We start from the raw sequence: 27,529 nt of genomic DNA on the forward strand, positions 1-27,529 counted from the left end.
AAATTTAAATAGGATTATTTTGTTATAAAAACTGGAGGTGAACCCTTAAATTTAGCTGCTGCTGAAAATGCTTTCCCAATTTAATTTTCAGTGCCTGCTTTCTTCATGAAAAATTGAATTAGTCTGCAACTATTTTAAATCCTCCCCTCTTTAATTGCCTTTTTATTTTCAAAGTAATCATCTACTTGGGGTTTCTAGTATACAGATTGTACTGAAATTCATGTACTTAATGACTTTTATTGAAAGTCACTAAATAAATAAAGGCTCAGTACTCAGCTTATGTAAGCTTTTCCACTAGGCTTGGTAATAAGGAATAGCATGAAGATAATTAAGAGCCATGTATAATGTAGCAAGTTTGTTTCACTGATTATTTATAAATACACTACATGCTCTCTCTACATGCTTACAGAAGGAGATAGCAATCACTAATATGGGAACAGCATAATTTTGCAGGCACATGTCCAGCAGAAGACTTCTATCCTTTTTTAGTATTATTTTTCAAGAAAAAAAAGGTAATTCTGTAACTGTGAATTTCTTGTATTTGCCATCCAAACTCCTATCATCATCAATTTTTTTTTTAAAATTAAGGGAGTACTTATCTCCATGGAGAAAAAGTATGTTTGAAGTCTGAGTGTCCTCTAAGAAGTTCCACTACTAAGTCAAGCAAAAAGGACATCTAATCCCAACTAGGGATGTTTCCAGAGTTGTAAAAGGCTTCCTACCTTTAGAGATCTCTTCCACTAAAAGATTTTTCTTACTCCTGCTGGTGATAAAAGCTGCTATAGATTTCTTTGACCTCATGGCTAATGACCTACTAGCAAGCAAACATGGTTCAGGAGAAGGGTTTGCTGCTGCTTCTTCAATCTGGGGAAGTCTGCAGAAAGTAAATTATTAATGAGGCATTTTGTCCAATTTCAGATGCATATTTAATTGCTCCAGGTTACAATAATACTCTGTATTAACATATTACTCCTTATGAAGGTCTTCAACTGGCATGCAAAATTTACAGCATGCTTGAAACAGTCTCCTGGAAGAAGCATTTAGAGAAGTAAAAGAATCTATCCTTCATTTTTCCAGATGATAAAGTACTTATCTTTTTATGTGTCACTTTTGATAGGAGAACCCTGTAACTTAGGTCTCATAAAAATACTCTTAATGTTTTTTTGCAATATTTATTATGTATTTTATATATGGAATATAATTAGGATGTATTAATTTTCATTACCTGTCTTTTAACAATATAATAATAGTGTTAATATGAGACTTTTATACTGAATAACTTTATTTCTAAGAATTTAGATATTTTAGAATAACCTAATCTTGCAAAAATTCATTCAAAAGCAAACAAACAAAAAAACCCAACAAAAACCAAAAAAGCTACAAAAATAAAGTAAGGCAATGCTTTTATTTCTTAACTTCCTAACTTGGATGTAGGTGGCTCTGCTTACTGAGTCCTGTATAGCTGTAACATAATAGTTCTTTAATGAGAAAACAGGTAGGATCTCTGCCAAACTTGGAATGAGCCAAGAGCAATTATAGTTACATCCACCTCCTGTGTTCCTACTTGGAAACATAATGAAAATCTACACTGAGAGAAACTAAAATTTTGTTACACTTTGTGGAGAGAATATGTCAAATATATAAAATAGATTGAGTTTGAGAGAAGCAACAACGATCTCCACCAGACCTGTACAATTTTCATTGTCTAAAGCCAAGCCTTTGGCACAGTTGTGCTGTTCCTTTAGAAGCTTTGGAAGAGGAAACTGGAGATGAAAAAAAAAAAAAAAATGGCATTTTTCCTCCCTTTTCCTTTTTTCTCCTTCCAGAAACCAAAGAAGATCCAGGTTACCTTCTGGTGTACCAGAATGTAATAACCAAATGTTAAAATAATACACGAAGCCCTTGTGTAAATACCATGGCCATTCCTTATTTATTCTCCATAGCTAGTAATAGGGCTGATCTTTGTAGTACAGTTTAACCTCTAGAGCACATCACCTGAGTCACTGATTTTTGGTGTTACCCTTTGCAGCTGTGCCTCTAATAAGCTCAGCCTCTGGCATTCTCAAATTGGTATTGAGAATTTTTTCATAATTTTTTATTAACTTATTTATAAACCTTTTCTGGCCTAAGATCATGAAGCCAAAGGGGCAGGGTATGAGGCTGACAGTTATTTACACTATTCCCACTCATAAAGTGTGACAATGACAACTCCTGTGAAAATGCCAAGGATTTCTGCATCTTCTCTCTTGCATTTTCATTTTCCCATACATGCAAAGGTGCACACAAATAACATACAAATAAAACTGTTACCTAAGGACAGAAACTATTAATGGCTGAAGATATTCCTCACTGGAGTGTGCTGCTTGCCAGTTATTTGATTTATGGGATGAGCTAACGGAAGGATTTTATTTCAGGCTCAAGAAGCTTTGGAAAAAAGAGTGCTTTGAAAAAAAGTAGTGAAAAAGCTACAGCTAAGGAACTCACAATGAAAAATAGCAAATGTTGTTGTCCTAAGGAAAATATCCAGTAAAAATTAAGCTTTCCTATGTATTTTTGTACCTGTGACAATAGAGTATATGGGCAATAACGCTGTAGAGTATTGAGCCATGGAGCTGCTACACTTGCTAGGTCAACACTGACTTGCAACTACATGAAGCAATGAATGAAAAGCAATTCTTGTGCTTCTGTTTCTTTCAAACTTAGCCACGCTGAATCAATTGCACATTGCCAAAGGCTAAAGTCTCATTAATTGGGTAAAATATAAGAAAAGCAATGGGGAAAGATGAGTCATGGTAAAATGGCAAGAAATGTTACTGTGCTTTAGAGTTTTATTGCAGATTTCATGTTTTCAGCTGGTGATCAAAATAGATTTATTTCTTTCAGAAAAGTTACTGGCTGGGTGTAAGGTGAGGTGGCAATGAAACAACAAACAGACAATTGAGCATCTCCTCCCAGACAGCAGGAGAGGAGGTTGGAATCACAGTGATTTTCTAGGCTTTGGGATTCAAAGGTTTGTGTTTTCTGCCTTCTCTGAACACCCACATTTCTGCCACGTGTGAGGCAAGACTCAGATTTCTGACACTCCCATAAATGAGCTGTTAAGAAAACCACTTGCAACAGGATTTTGAGCATTGACAATTTTGAGGCTGAGAGTTACCCAAGTCTAGGTCCAATTTCTTGTGAATTGTGCACCTCCAATGGGGCAAACACCCCAGAAGCCAACTTCTAATCCAATCCTGCTTGCTGAAGGGAAAAATTGGAGCATTTTTTTGAAATTTGAACATTTTGAACATATCTCTTTAGATGGCAGATACTGTAAATTATGCTTGTGAAAAAGGGCTTCAGTTATTCCTTCCCCTGCCACCATTCAGAAGTGTTTCCTTTCTCCCAGGAAAAAAAAAAAAAAGAATGAAAGCTTGTTTTTCCAGTGTAATTTTTCCTTGCTACCTTTTTAAAATTCCTTTCTAAGGTCCTTTCTCTTATCCTCCACTGCATTTAGTGCATGTAAAAAGAGTTCAGTTACTGAATCAAGCGTTGGGTTCTCTTGGATCTGTTATTCAATTCCTTTGTGTAATTGAGTCCAATTCCTTGGCTCAGCTTCCAGGATGGCACTGCCTTGTGAGCCTGAGCTTTCTGCCTGGCAGTTTTTTTGAGGATTTTATCTGTCAAGTGAAGTTGTATTCATGAAGAGAAGCAATTTCTGAAGTACTACTTCCATGAAGAGGCATGAAATTGGACGTTGGAAAAAGCTATTATAGGTGTCTTTTATGATTTCAAAATGATTTAATTATGTTTTTCCACATAACTGAGAACTGAACACAGTAAATAGAGATGCTAGCTTTTATTTCTTCCTCCAACATCAGGAGAAAAAAAAAAAAATAGTTTTTTCCTCTCTGGAGTGTTCTAAAACTCCAAAACCCTTCCCACCTCTATTGCACCATTATATCAGCTGCACTTGTATAGGCCTCAGAACAAAGGCAGAGCCTTAGGTTGCCATTTCTCTCCATAGTGCCATTCCAGGGGGAGGACCAAGACTTCTTGGTGTTCCATGTAAAGGGAATGTGACATTACAACTGCCAGGCTGAATCTGCTGGAGGCACGAAGGAGATTAGCAGCTGAAGTGAGGTCCTATCAGTTGCTGCTATTGGAGTGCGGGAGAGGGATCCTGCTTTCTGGTGTTTTCCCTTGGATCTAAATCATCCTTGGAGCAATGCAAGTGCTGCTCTTTAGACGGAGTTGTTCAGAGCTACCCCAGAGGTCTTTCTGAGACGTGGAGGTGATGGTGGTTTGGGTTCACAAAACAAGGAGAAAGGTTACTGGTGTAGATGGGCACCTATAATTTCAGAGCAATTAAAACACCAGTTAAAACCCCCCAGAGCAATATTCTGCTGTTTTATAAACTCTGAGTAGCATAAAAAGGCAGCAGATGTGAATGTGGCAACAATGGTGTCAGTCATGAGTCTTCATTGATAAGATGTTAGAAGGTTTTAAAAGATCTTCATTCTGTTCCATGGCTTCTCAATAAATAATATTTAAAACATAAGTTCATAGGAAATTCTCATTACAATTGCTTTCTGACTATAGGAAGTCTTCACAGGTAGTATGACTTTGGTACTGAGGTTTGTTATAACAAAGGAGATTTTTCTGTTAAATGATGCTGTACAACAAATTCATACGAACTTTGTGTTCATTAATGTAGTTGGACTTTAACAATTGTTTTTAAGAGAGATCTGCATGAGGAAATCAGATTTTTAGTCACCTACAAGAGGCAATTTAGGAGAGCCATTGAACATGTGCTGATGACATATTGTGAGCTGGCTTTCCATTAAAACATATTAAAAAACCTATGGAAACATATGGAGATGGAAAACATATAAAACTAGAGGAAAAGTCACACTTCTTCCACTTAGAAGTTCTTGTAGAGGAGTGTCCATCACTGGTGAACTTACAGTAATTATGTGCCTGGTACCATAGAACACTGTGGGGCTTCCATTATTAATTAACAATTCCAGGGCACTGTGAGAGTCACTCAGTAGTTTTTAGTTGGAGGTTGCTGTTTTACAAACCTACTTAAAAATTCTGAGATGATTTCTTAAAATGCATTCCGTAGATGTTTGAACTTCCTGACGTGTGGGGATCTTTGAGTGCTCCAATATATTTTTACAAACAAAACAAAGCCAAAGGGACTAAGCATTATTGAGAAATGAATGCTGATAAAATAGAGCTGGGGTATGTTGGAGCACATTAAAAAGTATCATCAGCAGAATGTGAAATAAGGCTGAGTGTATAAATATGAGAGGGAACAAGGTCATTGAAATACTCGATAGTCCAAGTAAGTGATATTTGTGAAGCTGAAGTGGAAGATACTATTTCATCAGACAGAAAGCTTATGAATTATCTCTTCTAAAATGTATAACTTTACTTTTTCAGACAGAAGTTTCTGTAATTTAATTAAGTTGGCCTCCCCCCAAAGTACACGAGGAGCATTTAGCGCATTACGATGCCCAAACTTTCCAGTGCTTTCAGTTTTAAAAAACAACCAATGCAAGGGCTGAGTGTGCCATGTTAGTCCTGTCAGTGTGCTAATTCTCCTCCACAACTTCTTGCTGCTTTTTATATCCAAAGATTAAAGGTACAGAGTGTTACAACAGTATATGTACAATAGCACAGAACAGACTGATGTGGGAGTTTACATTTGAGTGTCAATTATGAAATTTAAATCCTTTTATTCCATCACTGGGTATCTATAGCATGCATATCAAATTCCCTACTCTAACTTTGCTTTTTGTCAAATTAAGATATGAGAGCTGACTCTATTTATTGCCTAAGTAGATAGCTGACTAGTGCAAAAGGCTCAAAGGAGCCATGCTGTATGCTTTGCCTGAAGAAATGGAGATTTACTGTGCAAGGATGAGCATCCTCCTGTGCCCTGACAGCTCTGTGCAGCTGTCACTGCTGGAGGCAAGTTAGAAGAGACATGGAAGGAGAAGACAGCAGCTTCCAAATGTTCAAGGGAGCAAACACTGCCCAATCTGCCTTCCCTTCTTGCCTGAAGAATGGAGAGGAAGAGAAAACTCTACCCCAGCCCTCCACCTTGACTTTATTCTCTTCCCATTGCCACCTTCCCTCTGCAGATGCTATTTAATTGTGCCCCTTCCTTGTGTGTTTCAGGCTGCTGCAGGGTGAAATGCTGGTAGCAGGTCTTAGCACCAAAGAGACAGTCTGTAGGAACCACAGATTCCATGAGGCTATGGGGGACCTCTGGAGACCATCTAGCTGATGAGCTCTCTGCTGAAAGCAGGTTCAAGTTTCCCAGCACCATGCCCATGTTGAGCTTTGAATATCAGCAAGGATGGAGGCTCCAGATCTTATCTGAATTCTCCTTGAAATGCTGCCTAAAATCCATCACCTCCTTTTTCTCTCTGAACATTCCTCAGGCACTGAGGAGCAGTTGACTTCTAAGGCTGAGATATCCATAAGCATTTTATATATTTAGGTCCAGACTACTGAGGAGCCCAGGTCTGTCACTAACTGCCCATTCTTCTCTATAGTTTATCCATTCAGCCAGTCTTTGTCAAACATTCACAAACTTAATCAGTGTTTTCACTTCTGGATGGTTAATGAACATGTTCAGCATTTTCAGGCTTCCTGTCTCATTAGACACACTTAATTTAATGTTGATTCTCTGTAACTCAGTGGACCTGCATCAGTACGTGTGTAATACTGAGAACACCTAAAACTGTGAAATGATTTGTTTAAACTTCAACAAGCCTGTGTGCTCTTCTGGAATGAAGGGTATCTATTCTTTTGAATCTGGATCCAGATTAATAACCAGATTAATGACTCTCTTCTATTTAGCCATGAAATCACTTACCCTGTTTAAATTCTGAGCTTCTCTTTAGCTTGTGCTTTTGCTTGTATATGGCAGCTGAGGTATAACTAAAACAGCAAAAGGTTAAAATAATGAGCCATTTGCACTAGTGAAACTAATATTTTACTACATGCCTGCTACCTACTGAGCTCATCTTTTGAAGTGTTTTGTGATGCTATGTCTGAAGAACACCACATAAAACAAATTGTTTTGAAGCTCAGCCAAATACTGTAGGTCAAGATTTAGGCAGGAAGACATTTCAATAGTACAACCTTGAAAAATAAATTTACCCATGAACATGGTAGGGAGATACTGTTTGCAAATATTTTGGAGGTGGATATAATCACATCTGGAAAGGAGTGTTGACTGGGGTGTAGATTTGGAAGATTTCATTTGCTTATTTAAGCTTTATTCTTCCTGCAACATTGCTTCTTCCAGCTGAATTTATTAGGTTGCAGGAAGAAAAAAAGAGCAAAACAAAAGAAAAGAAAGCCAGCAGGAAAAAAAATATGTATTTTTAAAAAAATCTTGTTAATCACATCCAGCCAGAACTTACTTAGCAAGACGTGTCCATTTTCACTGAAAAAAAATCACATTTAAGCATTTCTGGTTTTGAGCAAGCTGCCAAGTACATTATACAAGATATGTAGTTTTCCTGTAATCATAAAGTAGACAAATATGTGCTAATATCTACTTAAAATAATTCATTAAGTTGTTAAACTGATTGCCAGCACATAGTCTGTGGTGTGTAGAAAGATCTGGGAAAGGGCTGAGTTACAGTAGTCATAATTTGTGATGTACCATCCATGTGCCAACTTTTTCAGAAGTCTGAATATTTCAAGACCCTTCATATTTCAAGAAAAACTTTCTGCATCACTTGGTGTCATGGACCAAGATTTCCCAGTGTGGTGACACTTACTGGTGTGGTTGGACTCTATCAGTATAGATAAAACAACAACTTTTTTTTCTTATAAATTGTAACTAATGTGACAAAAACTGGTGCTCAGCATTTCCATGACAGTGTTGTCCTTATAGCACTCAATTAGAAGGTGGGACCAAGGACTACCCAGGGTGGCCTCAGGGGTATTCACACCTCACACCCATCCAGCATTCCCCAGTAGGATGGACCAGTCACTAAGTGTTATGTAAGGTGTTGTTCTGTTGATACTCACAGGAAAAAGGGAGGGGAGTTGGCTCAGAGGATGCTCATAAGAGTGTGGTCCTGTTGCCTGATGATGATAGTAATGGCAAAGGATGGAAATACAGCAATTTGTTAATAGGCTTCATCCAGTAACTATTTTATTGAAGAAAAACCAGTTCTCAAGCATCATTTCTCTGCTTATGTCCTGGATATGTTACTGTAAGACCCTGACCTTAGGAAAAGAATCTGCACTCTGGGGTTTAAGCAAATGGGAGTTATCTACCAGCAGTCCAGACTCAGCTCTGTGAAGGAAAAGGATTGCAATTATACCCAGGGCTTACAAAGTGCTTTAACTTGCTACAAGAAGTTCAGGATGCAGGTTTTGCAGGTGGTGGTCTGGGTTATTGATACCCAGAACTTTTCCTTGTAGACATCCTGCACTGCCCAATGGGCATCTGGGGCTAAGGAAGCTGGAGGCTTTTCTGCAGCTTCCACCTGGGAATGTCTTGGGTTTGAAGTCTTGAAGGTTATAAATCTGATCTCTGATTTCCATCTCTTTTTTTTTTTTTTTTTTTTTTTTTGCCGTGGTGTATCTACCATAACTGAGTTATGGGCCAAATTGGGTAAAACAGATAATTCCATTTTTGGAGGGTTGTTTTTTTGTTTTTTTTTTTATGGTACTATAGTCAAAACCAATAAAATGACCAACAAAATGTAAGATAAAAACATGCTGTATTATTTCAGCCCAGCAATTGAATTCCATCAATCAAGCTACCCTTTTTTGTCAGAGAAGCAAACTGTGGAGCTTTATATTGCACATAAAACATCAACAATAACAAACAAAGAACTTAGGGTAGATTACATTAAAGAGTCTAATCTGTAAAAGAATTCTACTTCAAAAGCTCAGAAAATGAACTAGAAAAGGCTTGCAGCTTATGTGTGATAAGAATAGTCTAGACATCAGGGTATGAATACTGAATCACAAAATACCAAATGAATAACATGGTGATAAGATCAAGTAAATTCATGAAAGACCAAACTGCCAACAAGAATACAAATATTTAAGAGAAATAAGAATATGCATGGAGTACAATTAGAAGGCTAGTTCAGTAAGAAGCTCCCTATGTTTTCCTTAGGGAATGTTCCAAAGACAAGGAAAAAGATTAATCTTAGTACCATAATGAAAAATTATGTTTTACCATGTGATCGTGTATTGCTCGAGGAATATAGTAGTGGAAGGAACTCCCTGGATCATGACCCCAGTTTCTGATATTTTAGTGGCATTTCCATATGCTGTCTTTAATCTATCATGATCCATGTCAAAATCATTTATTTATTTTCTGTCCCTGCTGTTCCCATTCAAAGAGGAGTTTCAGAACCTGATTACGGTAATAGCTAAGAACCTTCTCATGTTCAGCCAGAATTTATTAATGGGCAATTTATACCCATTTGTACTTCTGCCAATAGCCCTTTAGCTTAAATAGTCTCCTTCCCCACTGTTGATCATTTGATATATTCATAGATGGCAGCTATAATTCCTCTTCATTTTCATCTCCTGGCACTAATCAACAGCAAAACTTCCAGTCACCCCTCAGACTGCAGCTCTCCATTCTCCTTTTATTCCTTGAGGCCATTCTCTGACCCTGCTCAGATCTGAGTTTATCTGCCAGATGCACCACCACCACAAACAGCTGCATCACAGAAGAAAATACTCATGAGCATCCTGGGCCTTGATTTCAACACTTTCCCTATGGGAAATACTTATCCCAGTGCTCTCAGGGATGTATTTCCCTTTTTCCGAAGCACCTTTGCTCTGGTAGCTTATAATTGTTCTCTGATGGACTCTTTGACAAGAATTCTGTGTTGCTTTAAATGGTTAAATCCTGAACTGACAGCAAAATTTCTGCTGTTATTCCCTAAGCATCTTATATTGCACTTTGAACTGTGAAACTTCATCTGATTTCTTTTACTTATTTCAGTCCTGTATCATTGAGGATTATCAATGTCACCTGATAGGTAAATTTTAACTTTCAGATTACTGTAAAGCAATCTACGTTCTCCAGCATATATTGTCATTACAAAAAGAGCAGTAGAGGATTTATGTGTATTACAGATATCTTACAAAACATAACAGGGAACCCACTGTAGCCAAAAGGCCTTATTATCATCCAGGTGCCTCAGAAATAATGGCATCTACGTGCACTTTGCTGGATGGGAGTCTGCTCCTCTTTCATCCTCCCAGGAATGGCAAAGAAAAGAGAGTTACCTTTGTAAATACACTCGACAATCCCCTAAAGCCTAAAAAGTTTCCAGCATTAAGAAACTGCAAGCTGAACTGCTTGTCTTGCTGATGAGAACAGGTAAAACATGGAAGCTTTGAGAGCCTGTTGTGAACCTATTGTCAGCTTCATGTCAGCTCAGGAGGAACTGACAGAAAAGGGAGTCAGATCAATTGGTTAATCCTTTCATTAAAAAGCCATTCAGGAGATGAGAGTTCCTTATATCATTCATCTCGGATGAACTCTGATGAGCAGTGTATTTCTTTGAACACAGAAGAAATAAATGAAGCCAGGATTTTATTACTATGAAGTCCTGTGGGTACAGTTTGTCCTGGAGCCTTACAGCTCCTCCAAGCCCTTGTCAAAGGGGTATCACTTTAGGGGAGATGAGATCAGCCATGTCTTTGGTTGACTACTGTCCTATGGGACTGGATACCAGTGAGTTACAGGGATATGAAAGTCAGGAAGCATGAGATTGACATGGGTGTCTTTGAGAAAACAGGGTGGCTTTTATGGCAGAGCTGGAGCACAGCTTTAGAGAGGCTCATTCGTGTGGAGGTAGGGAAGAAATAAATGCTGCCCTTCGTGCCTCCTGTGGAAGAAAGAGAACACTGAACAAAATGACCTGTATCAGAGCTGGATGAATTGTCAGGGCTCCCTGAGCTTGGAGAAAATAGATCATCCTAAAGGCACTCACAACTACTTCTGCAGCCCTGTATTTCTACAAATCTCTTGGCTTGCTCTGCAGCTCCATGTTTAGAATTGTGGGTCTCCTTGTGGGTTATAAAGCTCTCTCCTTTTGCTTTCCCTCAGTGCAGCAGAAATACCATATTTTGACAAATTCAGAGGTTTCTGCAGCTGTAATAAACTAGGAAAGCTCAGTGAAGCTCATTCTTCACTGCCTGTGTGCTTTGTAAACCAATTCAGGTTGAGAAAGAGAAAGCAGAGTGGGTGCAGGATTTTACTGTGACCTGAACACAAGGTAGAAGTACAAGAAGTGAGGGTCCCTGGACCTCATAAAATCCACCCTGGGTTTTATGTCTTTAGATTTCCTATCTGGAGCAATAAAAATATCAGTGTGCACTGCTTCTGGGTTTTTCTTTTCCTACTCTCCTCTTCCCAAGAAGCCAGTTAAAAATCTAACCAAACCATATGTGTAGACAGTATTTCACAGCATGTCCTTCAGTACTTCAAAAAGTTGCAGAGGCAAGTCCACTTTCTTCCAAAGGCTGTCAGGATCAGTTGCTTAAAATAAAAGAAATAAAGCAGCTAGTACAATAGAAAACACATTTCCTACCTTATTATTTATTTTTCTATTTGTCTATTTATAAAGTGAATCTCATAATGCCTTAAATAACATACTGTAACTCTGGAGAAGCCCTGCAGTGGTCAAGCAGTTGGTCTAGATGATCATTGTTGGTCCCTTCCAACTGGACTATTCTACTCTGGACGTTTAGATTTGTCATTAGGAAAAAATTCTTCACCCACATGATTGTCAGGCTGCCCATGGCAGTGGTAGAGTCACCATCCCTAGAGAGATTTAAAAGCCCAGTAGATGTGGTGCTGAGGGACATGGTTTAGTGGTGGAAATGTCAGTGCTGGGTTCATATTTTGACTTCATGATCTGATCTCTTCTAATTTGTTAATGAAAAAAATTTTACATCAACATTGTTGGGGTTGGGTTTTTTTGACTTTTTCACTTGGACCATACAGCAGGAGGGGATATATTTGCAGTCAGAAACAGACTGTCAGCATTACTACTTAAATTAATTTGTGGGAAAGTGTGGTGTGTTTGAAGAATTCCTGTCTGTCTGCCTGGCCAGCCACCTCCCTCCAGGGAAACTGGTAAAAGTAGTTTTTGGTGTAGATCTTGAGGCAAGTAATAGGTTACTTCTTTCCCCAGCCAGATAAAAGGAGAGATGGAATTTTGCTTTTCTCCCTGGTTCAGTTTTTACTGTCTTAAACCATTACTGCTGGTGAACAATGAAATGTATTTTAGAAAACAAATTTGAAATTATTCATTAATTGGTCAATACTCACAACAAAGTACACATGAGGGCCTGAGCAGAAGAAGGAATTATTAGTAGAATACTTCCTCAGAGAAGCAGAAGTGTAGCAGATGCAGTGAGGACATTGACAGAGTTGTGAGAGACAGCGTGAAAAATAAGTTTGGGAAGAATGAGGGATGAGATATAGTTTTGCCATAAATGGTTTATCCACAGCACTTCAGTTACACTAAACTGCAAGGAAAATGAAACTGTTTTGTTGTTAAAATGCTTGCAGTGATTTAAAATCAATGAAATACAGCAGATTTTAGAAGTAGTATGAACAGATAGACTTTTAAAATTATTTTTCCCATAATGAATCTCACGTGCCAGTTTTTTTTGCCATTCTCCAGCAGCCTTTTGCCAGCTGTGGGCAGGTCCCATTATTCTGGTTGAAGCTCCTGGGTGTCTGCATCCATTATGGAAAGAGGGCAAAGAAGCCAAGTCCTGTTTGTGAGTCAAACAGTTATTATCCTGTAAAGCTCCTGGCTGTATAGCACCAGACAAATATTTGAGGAAGAAAATAATAGGTTGCAAAGAATGGTTGATCCGTGTTTGCTTAGAAAATGAAATGTTTAGGTCGATTTTGTTCAGATAAAGATATAAAATAAACAGAAACCATCTAATCAGCCTCTGCTCCAGCTCCATGCCTCATCCCCTTCTAGGGGAATTCTGAGTGGGACTTTTTCTTGGAATGGTGTAATGGACTTAAGGACTGGACTAGGGATGGGAAACCACAAAACAAGCTATGGTCCCCAGAATATATTATCTTCCTGTTCTCAAGGGTGCAAAAGGTAAAAAAATAACTTACAAACCACTTGAAAAATGGGCAGATTTAGACAGGGGATGATTTATCAGCTGCTAATCACCCTGTAGCCTATATGGAGTACAGAATTCTGGGCAGTGCCCTGTGATAACTCTGTGAAACCTCCTTATTTTTAGAATAGTTATATTATCATAAGTAGTAACTTTGGGTGCCAGCTACATTTACTTTTCTCCCAAAATTTCAGCTTCATTTTAACACCAGCAGACATTCCAGAATTGAAGCCCCAGGGCTCAGATGCTGATGCAGACACTTCTTCATATTAATTTTTATTCTGCTGCCAAGAAGAACTTAATGAATAATGATCAGACAGATTAAAGCTGCCCACATATTAAAATACAGATCTCTCTTTTTTTGTCAGGACATAGCCAGTTACTTTCAGCAAGCCCTGTAACAGAACCTTGTTTGTCCATTTTCAGGTTGTTTTCTGATGCATTTGCATATAGGTTTGAAAAATATTTTCAGATCAACTCTTAAAGTGTTTTTATCCTCTATCCTTTTCTTATTTTCCTGGAGGAAAAAAATGTTGCTCAGTAAAATACTATTTATTTTATCAGCAAAATTCTTGCTTCATGTCACCCATGTACAGCTGCAAAGTGTTTGAGGGTTTTTTTTCAGGGGTTTTTTTGTGCTTTTTCATGCTGGAAATCATTACAGTATATGTTTTGACAATATTTCATCTGGTTGTTAGCATCATGCCTTGTGCTGATGGTATGTATTTAAGCAACAGATCCTAAGAAGGACTTTAGTAGTAATAATATATATAATGTCCCTTGCTTATCCAATATTACATGTCTGATGTAAATGTATTTCCAAATTATTTTGTATTTCCAAATATATTTCCATTGATTGCTGTGAAGGCTGTATGTGTATGGGTAAATCAAAACAAGCTTTAAAAAGATAGAAAATCAATTGATATGACAAATAGGAAAGACATGGATGTTGAAACCTTTCTCATAACCATGGCTGTTTTTTATAACTATAATCTAACTGTTTGAGCTTTGGTGTTTTGTTTTTTTTTCCCCCAAATCATTGCTTTGACTAAAAACAACTGTGCAAAAAATGCATTTCTAAGCAGAGCAACAGCACACCTTGATAAAAAGCTTGTGAGCAACTTTTGATAGAAATAAAATGCTGATTTCTATTTATTAACTTGCTGAAATGCAATTTTGAAAGCAAACAGTTTGCAACAGATTAGATGTCATAAGTATATTTCCAAAACCAGCTAAATGGGGGTGGTGTTTCTTTCCTGAGCCATGCACTTAGATACGGATAAAAGTTTCTCAAGTTCTCAATTTAGAAATAATAAAAACATTTAGTAACATTTTCCTCTATTTAATTTTATTTACAGAATTGCTGCCCAAATGCCAGCAGATGAACTGCCAATACAAATGTGCCATTACCAGGAATGGCACCAGGTGTTACTGTGCTGATGGGTATGAAACCAGCAGTGATGGAAGAACCTGCACAGGTAAAAAAGAAGCAGGCTGGAACCTAAACACTGCTGGTTCCCTGATGGCTGCCAGGAGCAGGGGGCTTGTAGGATCAGGCAAAAGAACCCCTCCAAAAATTAGAGTCAGGCCCTCCCTGCTTACTCCTTTGTGCTCCCAGTGACACCAGTGCCCCAGCAGGAACCATTTATCCGAAACTGGAAGCAGAGCATCCTCAGCAGAGCAACCCATGGAGCAGGTGGGGAGGGTTTGCTGCTGCTCAGACAAGCTCAGAGCTCATTTGTAGGAGCTGCTCTCCAGATCTCACTGTCAGGAGGCCCTGGAAAACTTGGAGTGTTTTGCTTCATGCCTCTCAAGTCACACTTAGATTACAATTTGATAAATGAGCACTCCCAGAGCATACAGTTTATCTTGGAATGTTATTTTGGTGTAATTAATTGTAGAATGAGATTGGTGTTCTTTTTTTTTTTTTTTTTTTTTTTTTTTTTTTTTTTTTTTTTTTTTTTTTTTCTGTTTTTGACATATATGGCTTCTTAATTCTCTATCCAGGCATTTGTTTCTTGTTTAATTTTTTTCTCTCTTTAAATAAGCATATTAGAGGTCTGCTGCCTTGTATACAGGCTCACTACCAATCACTTCTCTCTCCAAGTAATGGTGCTAAGCCAGATTCCACGTAGATGTAATTTATTATAAGTTCTTTTACTCTATGGTTGTCATGTTTTGTGATTGAAAATATATCAGAGGAAATAATCTCAGCAGCATTTTTTTTTAATGTCAATTTATTACTTAAACCCTCAACCACTGTTAAATAGCATATCTTGATTTTATGGCATTATGCCTGCGTACCCTAGTTGAGAAAATTGTTCTTTATATTTATTAGAGAAATGTATAGTTTTTGATGTAGTGGATGATGGTTTAATGTAGAAACTGTGACAGTTCATTTAAGGGGCTAGAAGATATTTCCAGAATAAATAGGTTGAGGAGGATAATCAATTATTTTCTCTCTTGAAATGTTGCTTCATTCATCAAACATGATAACCAGTGGTCTCCAGTACTAGCAAGAAATCAAATGGCTCCCTAATATGACATAAACATTGGATACTACTTGAAATAATGAAAGGGTTTTTTTCTTTCAAAATTAATAGTTATTAAACTTGAGAACTCCTAGCCTTCTGTTTGGTAATTGGAGTGATTTCAACAGCCAACATCCATGATAAGGCCAGGGCTTGAGATGGAAAGCATAAAGCATCATACCATAATGGCTTCAATACTTCAACTTTTCTCTTAGAATTCTGCATTTTTGTTGAATCCCTTTTTTTCCCCTAATCCTTAAACAAGATCTCATTAATATCCTGTTAGATCTGAATGAATGTGATACCTATGGGAGCTGCAGCCAGCTGTGTATAAATAAAGATGGATCATACATGTGCAGCTGTGTGGAGGGTTATGTGCTTCAGCCTGATAACAAATCCTGCAATGCCAAAAATGGTAAGTTTTAACATGTTTTTACCTTAATGCAAGTACTGGGTGATTTCATCCTATCTAGAGGTTACATATGAAAGAGAGACAAAGACAGAAAAGATGAACTTTACTTCACTCCACCACAAAGAGCCACTCCACAACCCTAGAAAAACTTTTCATGTATTATGAGAATGCTCCAAGGGAAATATTAGAAGTTATTATCTGGTAATTATTAGTTAAAGTGAAAGACTCAATTTAACCAAGATGAGAACAATTCCCCTTTTCCCTGTTCATAAATAAACCAAAGATTCTCCTCAAATAAAACAGGCTGTTTACTCTGGGAAGACAACAGAGATAGGGAGAATGCAGAGGAAATGTTCATGAAGTAATTTTACCCATAGGATAAAAGAAGCCTTGAGATTATTCTGTTTTTCCAATATCCCAAGAGGTGAATTTTGTGATACACATACTCACATTAAGCTTTTTGTTCCTTAGTGCTTGTTTTCATTTGTAATCATAAATTGGGTATTTGAGGAAATTAGTGAATTGTGCTTAATGAAGCTGGTTTGTACACACTATTTTCTTACTCAGCAAATTGAATGAATTTTATGTGAAAAAATCCCCAGAAGTTCTTGAAGCAATTGCTCAATATCCACAGTGATTCAACACCCCGGTATAAAGCTGTGTTTGTTATATATATTTTTGAGTCTTCCTTTTTGTAGTTATTTTGCTATCAGAAAATGGGTAGGTCTACTGGTTTTTTTCTTCCTCATGGAAATAACATTTCTCAATATGTTCTGACTAGAGCACCAGTAAAAGTTACAGAGCTTCTTATTGCTTATAACAAGTTTTGTATTGATACACAGAACATAGCTGAGCAATTTTTAAAAATCTATAGCAAAGGTATTGTGAGATAAGAAACTCTATACAAAGTAAAAATATTTTAATATTCTTCTTCCTCCACTATATGAAAATCAATAATGCAATTCCAGAAAAACCTCATGGTGCCAGTACTGGGCTTGAGGCAAACCTCTGAGTTTCCCTTCTTAGATCCAGCAGACTGTGTAAGAACTGAGTGTTGAAGTGAGCTGTCAGTGTCTTGGTGGGCTTGATGAAATGAATCAAATTAGCAGAGAACTATTCCTCTGTCTCTCTTCATTATGTTTATTTTATGGTAGTTTTCATCTTCTCTGTTATTTTCAAGAGGGAAACCCTGCAGAATGGCACAAATCAAGATGAGGGTGCTGCAAACAAAGGAGTGTTGCACATTACACTGGTTTTGTGTTTAAACACAACTTTTCCTTGAGTTTATGCTAGACTAAATTATCACTACAAGGAACCCCTGGGCCAAGCATTTCACATGGCTCAGAGGTAAAAATATTCCTGACACAGTAATGTAGAAATTCTCATCACAGGGCTCTGCTCATGCTGCAGTGACTTGTAAGAGCTTATGTTGCTTCTCTGGGGCTGGCTTTGGAAAATAATGGAATTTCCATGTACCAGCAGGTGACTTTCCTATACCCTTACCCTTACATTGGTATCTTTACTCATCATACAAACTGCTTTTCCCAAGTTTCTGACATGTAGAATGAGGTTTGATTAGGGACAAAAGTGACATGTGGCCCTGCACAAACTGGCTGGTGAAAAGTATCTCAAATGTGTAATGGATCACAAGGCAAAAATGAATCCCTATAATCACAATAATGTGCAGGGGAGAGGTGCTATTCTGGGATGTATAAGGAGAATTATTGCTTCCATGACATATGAAGTAATCCTGCTACTTGCTCTACACTCAGCTGGGATCTGAGGGGCACCACAGAAGGCAGCTGTGGATCAGTAGAACTCAACCCAGGAAAAAAAAAATGTAGTGTCTAAAGGGGACAAAAAGAGCACTTAAAAAAATTTTTTTTTTTTTTTACTTAAAAAGCCAAAATAATGTAAAGATGAAAAGAAAGCTTTTCCTCTTCCTGCTCTCTCCTTATTTTACAAAAGTAGTTGTCAAATTGATAAATAAATGAGCTGAGGAATGTTCTGTTCTGTGTGTAAAAGCTGCAAAAGATAAGCAGCAGCAGTAGAGGTGAGAGGTTAGGTTGGACATTATGCAAAACTTTCAATGTTAATAACAGAAAATCTGCTAAGAATAGGAATTGCCATCCACGTTGAGATCCTGGATATGGCACAAAAGGCACCATGAAACTATCAGCTCGTCCAGTGCCTCTCTAAATGGAGGTTCCTGAGTATTTGGGAGTAGAGAAGTGGAGGAGGGGACCCAGGTATGGCAGGTGCTGAGCAGGTGAGATGTGGAGCCCATCCCTCCCAAGCATCTTCCTGCATGTAGCATGGGACAATTAGCAAAGAAGTTCCCAGGAGCTACTTTTGAACCACCCTTCAGTCAGCCTCATGCTTGGCTGTCAAGGTGCTTAAGGTTTATCCCTCATTAAATTCTTCATTTTCTTCCTCAGCTGATTTAAATAACTTTGTAGCCAGAAACTTGGAGCTGCGTGGTACCTTTGGGAAGGATGTTAAAAAAGGCATCAACACAGCTGGGGGCACACCGTGGGCTTTTTTCCAGACTTTTTAACCACACTTGCTTTTAGGAATAAAGCAGCAGTTAATGACTTCCTCCGAGGTGAAAATGGAACAAAACACAGCTTTGCTGAACAGAGGTTTTGTATGTCTTTATTTATCAGCTTTATTCCCCATACTGCAAGGTCTGCATCTGATGGAAAGAATACTTAAAAAAATAACTGAATTGGGAACTTTAGCTGAGGGAAAAACCCTCCTCTTCTTTCTGGAAGTTCCTGGTATGTTTTATATCTGCATAGGCTATATAGAGAGAAGTGTCATGTGATAAGAAATGTGTCATACAGAAAAAAAAGCAGGATAAACTGATAAAGGTTAAAGCAAAAAGCTTTTTCTGATACTTAGAAAACATTCCTTGCTTTTAAAATGTTTTCACAGCACAGTTTTCTTGTAAAATCTCACAGAACTAAATTTCGGGGGTTTAGAAAATCAGCAGTCCATTTCTGGGGTATGATGTGGATAAATACTGACAATTAATTAAAAAAAAAATTGTACTGCATTTCCTTCTGCAAAATATTTTTCAGACTTTTATGCAATACATATACTGCTTGGAGCAAAGTACTTATAATTTACAACTCATACCTTGGGAGAAGATTTTTTAAGCTGCCTGTAAACACTGAATGCTGGTTTGGTGGTGGTTTTTTTGGTTTTCTTGATTTGTTTTGGTGGGGTTTTTTTGCTGTTGTTGTTGGGTGGTTTTTTTTGTTGTTGTTTTTTTTTTGGTTTTTTTTTTTTTTTTTTTTTGTTTTTTTTTTTTTTTGTTATTTTTTTTATCCTTTTCATATGACTGTATATATAAAAAAATGTTGGCATTTCTGAAGCTTTTCTTCCAGGTGAGAAGCAGGACTGCTGGCAGACCAAACCCTCTTACTTTCTGATTTGTTGTGACATCACTTATTGATCTGTATTTGAGACAAGAGGAGGGAGGGAGGAAATTCAAGTCTTTCATCTTTTCCTCTATTTTAAACATAATTCAAAGGAAGATGCTTTCATTTTATTCAAGAGGGATGAATTATAAAACTTTCCTGGATTTGAGAGTTATTCACTTCTTATCTTTCCTGTAAAAGGAAGAAAAAAAATAAAAGAGAGAAATCTTGAGAAAAAATAGTGCACATGAAGTCCAGTTATTTAAAAAGTTGCTGTCAGGTGTCTGTAACTCATCCTAAATCTGTCCATTAAACTTTTAAGCTCTGTAGTTTCTGTTCCTGAGACACAAACAAGCAGATTTTGTGAGGGAGAAGACTTGTTTTGAAAATAATTTTTGGTTTTGCTCTGCATTGTACTCACTGCACTATAACATAAAGTAACATGCCTTAAATATTTCTTGTATGAACTTTTACATTTTTGGTAGTTTTATCATTAAAATGAGGTTACTCCTTTGTGCAAAATAAGTAATTATGTTATCAGCCTTTACCTGAGCAGCACTGCAATGAGCAGGTTACCTTCCCAATTGTGCAAAAATGTGATTAATCCATTCAGTCCATTGAATTATTTCAGATATTGGCTGCTTGAAAAATATAATTTCAAGATCAGTAATCTAGTTTCTGGATAAGTTCTGCCAGACTGCAGGTGTATTTTTCATGTTTCTGTGGAACAGAAACTCTTAGCAGTGCCATGAGTCCTTACAATCCCTTTGTCTGCAGCCCAGTTTGATTTCAGCTTTGCTCAGGAGGTTTGACACTTATTCTTTTTCAGAATTCCCTTATGTCTTAGGCATTAATACTAAAATACACCCTTTCTCCTGAGTTTAGTAAGGTATTTAATCATATCATGGTTTGGGTTGGTTGGGACCCTGAAGGTAATCTAGTTCCAACACCCCTGCCATGGGCAGGGACACTTCTTTCTAGACAAGGCTGCTACAAGCCCCATCCAAACTGGCCTTGGACACTTCCAGGGATGGGGCAGCCACAGCTTTCATGGGCAACCTGTGCCATTGTCTCTGCACCCTGACAAGAAAAAATTGAAAAAATATCTTCAAAATATCTTATCTTCCCTCTTTCAACGTCAAAACTGTCTCCCCCCATCCTATCACTCCAAGCCCCTGTAAAAAGTCCCTCCCCAGCTTTCCTGTAGCCCCATCAGGTACTGAAAGGTTCTCTAGGGTCTGTTTGAAGGGGATGGTTCTCTGCTGCAACCTCAGACTCGTGCTGCTTGGTAACTGCAAACAGCTCCTGGGTAGGATTTATGGATTGCTGAAAAGTGGACGTATCTTACTTAACAGTGAATACAAGAGAAAATACAATAAATGATTTTTCACACTGCTTCTGGTTGGGAAAGGCATGATTGAATGGAGAATTAGGCAATTGCTTGATTTTGTGGAAAGGGAAAAGTTGAGTAGAGCTTTTAGATGGAAAAAAATCCCAAAACTTATTGGATACAGATGGAAACACCTTTTGTATCCGGCTAGGAACTCTCAGGGGTGAGAGGTTTTATCACCTGTAGAAATAGAACTCCTAATTCTGATTCTCTCCTTTTGATTGGTAGCAGAATTCAAAAGGAGGACAAGAGAGAGTGATGTACACCAGCCACTTGTTGAGTGAAAATTCACCCATCCGGGAGGTCAATTAAAAAAATTATTTGCTTAATTAAAAAAAAAAACTAAAAAAAAAAACCCTTAAAAAAAAATAATAATAAAAAAAGTATGCTTAATAAGAACCCAACTCCCTTCTCTTTGGGGGAAAAAACCCACAAAACCCAACAAAAAACCCCAAGGCCAGGGAGCTTCACTTGTAGCTTACACTGCAAGGGGTTGTTTCACATGTAAGTTTGATGTTAGGTGCCTTCTGATATTTAGAAAAAAATTCTTATGCATGGGTATGTCTGATGTATTGATGACTGCTGCAGAAATGTTGTTTTGCAGATGTCAGCATGGGGTTTTCTGGGGAGGGAAAAAGTATATTACAAGGGAGAGTATACTTAATGGAATGAAAAACAAGAGGAAAAGAATAAATGAAACCCACTTCAGAAAGAATACATGCTGATCCATTATAGCAAATGGATTTCCTACATAGCCCAAAAAAAGCAAGAGATTTTAAAATAAAAGTAGATAGTACCAAAGAGCACAATTGGACACCTACTTTTGTGGACGTGAGTGAGACCACTGGGCATTGTATTTACTGAAGCTTTTTTTTCTCTTTAGAGAGACTTGCTGATGAAGTATTATTAGTCAAATAATTTTCTTCATGCAGGTTTCATAGCACTGTCATTTTTGCTAGGTTGTTTTTTGGGTTTTTTTAGTAGCATCCACTCCTCGGTTTTTGTCCTATTTTACAGACATCTGGTTTTTTTATATGAAAACTACCTTATTATTTCATGTGTACTCAGGTTCTGGAGATTTTCCTGGCCTTCCTTTTTTTAGAAATGTCAGGAATCTGGATAGAAATAATTTACATAACTTGTATTTCATTTTATGACTTAGGCATGAAAAATGTCGCAATAATGATCCTTGGAATTAAGCAGAAGCTGTGGGGCTAGGCTAATTAATTTTCTTTAATCCTGTGAACTATTAGAACAGCAGGATAAAACAGACCAGTCATTTGGAATATATGGTAGTTACAACAATAAAACCAAACCCAATTTATTATCTCTCTTAAAACATGCAGGTAAGAACACAAAATCTACATTAAAACGGAACAGATAAATACGGTGTGAATGGTCTGTTAACCCTTTAAATTCTCTTTGATTTGTTTTTAGAGCCTGCTGATAGCCCTTCTCTTCTTCTGGTTACAAGCTCTGAAACAATTGAGGTGTTATATGTTAATGGGAGCAAAGCCTCTGCCCGGACTCCAGGGAAAGGATCTGCAATTATGACTCTGGATTATAGCTACAAGGAAGACACAGTTTGTTGGATTGAATCAAGAGATCTCTCAAGTCAGCTCAAGTGCAGCAAGATGACAAAAGCTGGCCAGTTAGCAGATGAGTGGATAGTAAATGTTGCCCAGTATCTCCACAGTAAGTATTTGACAGTGTTCTAGCTAGCCCAGTGGTGTCTGTCTGGGCCAACACTTGGAGTAGCCTTGGGAAGTATCCTGGGGCTTGATTTGCATTAAATATTGTTGTTCATAGTGAGGCTTTTCTGTGTTTTTCACTCATATAAATACATTCAGGAAGAGTTGCAGTATTTGTATCACTGCTAATTTTTAAAGATGAGTGTTTTTATAGTATACGTGGAAGTTACAAAACCAGCAGTGCAGCAGGAGAAGAAATGTAAAATGCTTCCTTTTCTTTGGCAAAGTAGTGCTACATAAACCTTGAAAATTATTCTTTGCTACTGGGACAATATTACAGTGAATTAAAGAGGCACATGCTCAACACATTTGCTGTCAGCTGCCAGAGATGTGTTGGTTCTTGAAAATAAAGTATTTCCTGACTTGCTGGAAATAAATTGCAGACATGTTTTGCAATGAAGAAAATGTTTAAAGTACTAAATTCATCATATTGAATTGGTCTTTAGCATTACAGCATTATTTCTCCATCAGGTTTTCAGTTTGTGAAACACAGTTATCCTGTGGAGGAGGTGTTCTTCCATTGCCACAGTCTCATGAACTGACAGCTCTCTGTTTACACATGCAGTAAAAAAAAATCTGCAATTTTCGTAATTAGATATTTACTAGAATAGAAAAATAAATAAATAAACAGGGGGAAAAACACAAAAGAAGCACCTAAAAATAGGGTTTTGGTTTCATGTTGGTTTTTTTTTAACACCACTCAATGTGATTTTTATACTTTTAGAGGATTCTTATCCAAGATGCAAAGTATAGGCGTGGAGTTCTTTTGCCTTTTTCCTAATTTACTGAGCTTTTTTTTTTTCTTTAATGTTGTGATTTAAAGGATTTTTCATACTTTAGCTGTCTAAGGGCTCTAAAAATCTTGGTGGTGGTATCTGTGTATTTTAAAATTCACTCTGCTACTGATCTTTTATTTTCCTGTCTTTTTAGGGAGAACAATCCCATTAACTACAGAGTTTAGCAATATTTGTTTTGTATCAGACTGTATGTGTGTCTGTTCTGTCCCTTATCTACATCATCAGGGTGGATGTTCTGTAGTTCACCAGTTCTCTCCTGCATTCTTCTCCCTCTGTTCTCTGCCTGTGGACAGAATTGGCAACAGTCTCTGCAGTGTCCTGATCAGCAGTCGTGCATCTGTTTGTACAATGAAAGCTGCTTGATGGGTTTGAAATGATGGGTGCCTGGAATCAATGACCTGGTCATTTCTCATAGTGATTGTACACATCAGCCTCAGGTCTCTAATAGTCTTTTGAAACTTCACTGTAATCATTCAGTCTTGTTTAAATGCAGAATGGAGATTCCCGTGGACATGAATGGATTCAGAGACTTGTTCCAACTTCTTGTGTAATTTTCATTTGGGACACAGTGTTTGGAGACATAAAGCAATCATAGAATCATAGAATTAGCTGGGTTGGAAGGGACCTCAGAGATCATCAAGTCCAACCCTTGACCCACCGGTGCGGTTGCTAGACCATGGCACTGAGTGCCACATCCAGTCTCTTTTTAAATGTCTCTAGGGATGGAGAATCCACCACCTCACCGGGCAGTCCATTCCACTGCCTGTTGCTGGGAGTTCTGTTTAGAGTTCTGACTGAGCACCTCAAGCAGATTGAGCTGTGGGAATGTTCTTTCCAGACACACATCCAGAGATGTTCCTCTTGGATCACTGAAGCAGAGCAATGTCAGTCCCCAGGGCCCAAGCCAAGCTCCTAAGAGGGGCAAGTTGTATGAAAGCTGCTTTTGTCCTGCTCACAGCTCTGCAGCGACTCAACAGACTGGTTCACTGGGGCATTTGAGATAAGAGACAGCATGGACACCATGCTGATCCTTAGGAGAGGAATAACTTCCAAAGGGTTAATCAGAACTCATCTGTTGCACATTTCTTGGTTGGGACTTGGCTGGTTTGTTTGTTTGATTTTTGTTTTCTTAATTTTTTTCCCTAGTACTCAATGCTGAAATTATCATATGGTTAATATATTCTCTTCCAGACATATATCTGGAGATAATGTCTGCAAAGACATGGCAGCATTGGGGTGTTACTGAAGCTTTCATATGTGCCTACATACCTTGATAGATCATTTGGTGGCTACTGCAAAATTTAGTTTTGGTTTTAAATTCTTCCTTTTCTTCCCTCTGTCGGGAGCGAGGAGGGAAGACAAGTCGACACTCAATGTGATTGATAAGCAAGCTTCAACGTTATTGAGGGTTCAGGGTTCCATTTATACTGTTTTTGTTAATTATGCCTACGAGTCAGTTACTGATTAGCTACTACTGAAAGGTTACATTTGCAGGCTCCCCCCACTTGGGGATTTTCCACCTGGACCCACACCTTGCTTACTTGCTATCTTACTTCTTCAAACTCTGTAACAAAACCACCAAGGACACTGTGTCCTTGCCATGTCTGTTTACCAAGCCATTCTCCAACAATTCCCCCTTTTTCTTTTTGCACAAGCATAATATTAGAAGCATTGGCAAACAACTTTTTAAGAATTGTCATGACACAACTAAAACATGCAAAACTGGAACATCAACCGAACATGTAAAACAAAGCGACTAAGGCCTGGAAAGGTTTAAATCAGGCCTCTAACAAAACCAATACAACTTTTCTTGCTCCCAAACATGTTCTAATATCTCAACAAATGACTCAATAGTTTGAAACAGTCGTTTCTGCTCTCGAGCTTGTGTTTCTGGGTCTAGCAGGGTTGCTGAAGTTAGCTTGTGCTGGGCGGGTCCACTTGCTGGGGACCCACAGGGTGCCTGTAGGGGTGGAAACACACATGTGACCTCTGCCTAAGTATTTAACTTCTGCTGGTCCTCGCCATATTCCTGTGGCAGGGTCCCTGTAAGTCACATATAGTGGGGTTTCAAGGGACTTGGCTTGTTGGGCCACCGACCCGTGAACATATGCTGGCGCTGGCTTTTGTTGTTCAAATACGCACAAGTAATCAAGCACAAACAGAGACTTTCCTAACTGCTCTTGTGGGTCTTGCAAGTCCTTAAATTTCAACAAATAATTCTTCGGTATTTGATTTGCCCTTTCAACTATTGCTTGTCCAGTTGGCAAATGAGGGATTCCTGTGGTATGCTTAATGCCCCATTGTTGAAAGAACCGGGCTAGAGAGCGAAACACATGGTGAGATGCCGTATCACTTGTAACGCCTTTTCACCGGATTGAGCCGTAGCCCAAATGAAGTGACTATAGGTATCAATAGTGACATGGACATATTTGAGCCTTCCAAATTCTAGCACATGAGTAACATCCATTTGCCATCTCTCATTCGGGCCTAGACCCCGGGGGTTAACTCCAAGGCCGAGGCCAAGTCCCTGCTGGCTACACTGTGGACATGCTTTCACAATGCCCCGTGCTTCATCCATGGAAATCTGGAAGTGACGATACAGCCCTCTTGCATTTTGGTGAAAGGTGGCGTGTGCATCCCTCGCTCTAGTGAACTCGTCCGTGGGCACAGACAATGAAAACAGTCGATCTGCTCTGGCGTTGCCTTCTCCGAGGCCATCGCACCACTGGTGACTCCTAATGTGGATGACAGCATAGGGTTGATCTCTTTGTTGGATGGCAGCTTGTAGCTGACGAAATAAGTCATTCAACTGCTGATTTGCAACTTCTTTGAGGAGGGCATCTTCAATCCTCTGCACGACTCCGACTGCGTACAAGGAATCCGATACAACATTCAGACGCACATCCATCCAGCACAAAAAGGCATAAACAATAGCTGCCAACTCCAGAGTCTGTAAAGTGTCATCTGTTTGTGCAGGCAACAGTTTATGGCACCATTGATCATTCACTTGCCACGTTACAGCAGCACGCCGTGACCGGTTCATTTTCGGTTGCAGCGACCCAAATATCCATTCTAAGACACTAACTCCCTCAGGCCCAGTTTCCCCCTTTTTCTTTTTATGCTGTGTGAGAGCTCCAAGTAAATGTTGCTTGCCTGTAAGAATGGTCAAGTCTATGGGCAAATCTATATTGCCGCTATCCACACAGCGCTGAGAAATCGCCTGACCAGTATCAGTTAGGGCCGTTTCCTGCTGTGCTGAGAGGGTGACAGGGGAAGCAGGGTCAGTTCCTTTCATAGAATCATAGAATAGGCTGGGTTGGAAGGGACCCCAGAGATCATCGAGTCCAACCCTTGAACAACTACTGCCACAGTCGCTAGACTATGGCACTGAGTGCCATATCGAGTCGCTTTTTAAATGTCTCCAGGGACGAAGAGTCCACCACCTCCTCAGGCAGCCCGTTCCAATGTCTGATCACCCTTTCCGTGAAAAAATTCTTTCTAATATCCAATCTGAACTTCCCCCGGCACAATTTAAGACCATGCCCTCTTGTCTTGCTGAGAGTTGCCTGGGAAAAGAGACCAACCCCCGCCTGGCTCCATCCTCCTTTCAGGGAGTTGTAGAGAGCAATGAGGTCTCCCCTGAGCCTCCTCTTCTTCAGGCTGAACAGCCCCAGCTCCCTCAGCCTCTCCTCATAGGATCTGTGTTCGAGTCCCTTCACCAGCCTGGTTGCCCTCCTTTGGACCTGTTCGAGGACCTCAATCTCCTTCTTGAACTGAGGGGCCCAGAATTGAACACAGTACTCAAGGTGTGGCCTTACCAGGGCTGAGTACAGGGGCAGAATCACCTCCTTGGACCTGCTGGTGACGCTGTTTCTGATACAGGCCAGGATGCCATTGGCCTTCTTGGCCACCTGGGCACACTGCTGGCTCATGTTCAGCTTCTTGTCAATCCAGACTCCCAGGTCTCTTTCTGCCTGGCTGCTCTCCAACCACTCTGTCTCCAGCCTGTAGTGCTGCATGGGGTTGTTGTGGCCAAAGTGCAGGACCCGGCACTTGGCCTTGTTGAAGCTC

General features: G+C 38.8%; 1 protein-coding gene across 1 annotated transcript in view; it reads left to right on the forward strand.

Annotated features, from left to right (window-relative positions):
- Window positions 1-27,529, forward strand: part of LRP1B (LDL receptor related protein 1B) — a 631,173-nt gene that overhangs the window by 331,467 nt on the left and 272,177 nt on the right. The window contains exons 4-6 of the mRNA XM_071746448.1: window positions 14,511-14,630; window positions 15,970-16,098; window positions 22,348-22,605. Of these exons, the coding sequence (XP_071602549.1) occupies window positions 14,511-14,630; window positions 15,970-16,098; window positions 22,348-22,605 (507 nt within the window). The remainder of the gene's footprint in view (window positions 1-14,510; window positions 14,631-15,969; window positions 16,099-22,347; window positions 22,606-27,529) is intronic.

This window comes from Heliangelus exortis, chromosome 6 (assembly GCF_036169615.1).
Source record: "Heliangelus exortis chromosome 6, bHelExo1.hap1, whole genome shotgun sequence".
In the NCBI taxonomy this organism is placed as follows: domain Eukaryota; kingdom Metazoa; phylum Chordata; class Aves; order Apodiformes; family Trochilidae; genus Heliangelus; species Heliangelus exortis.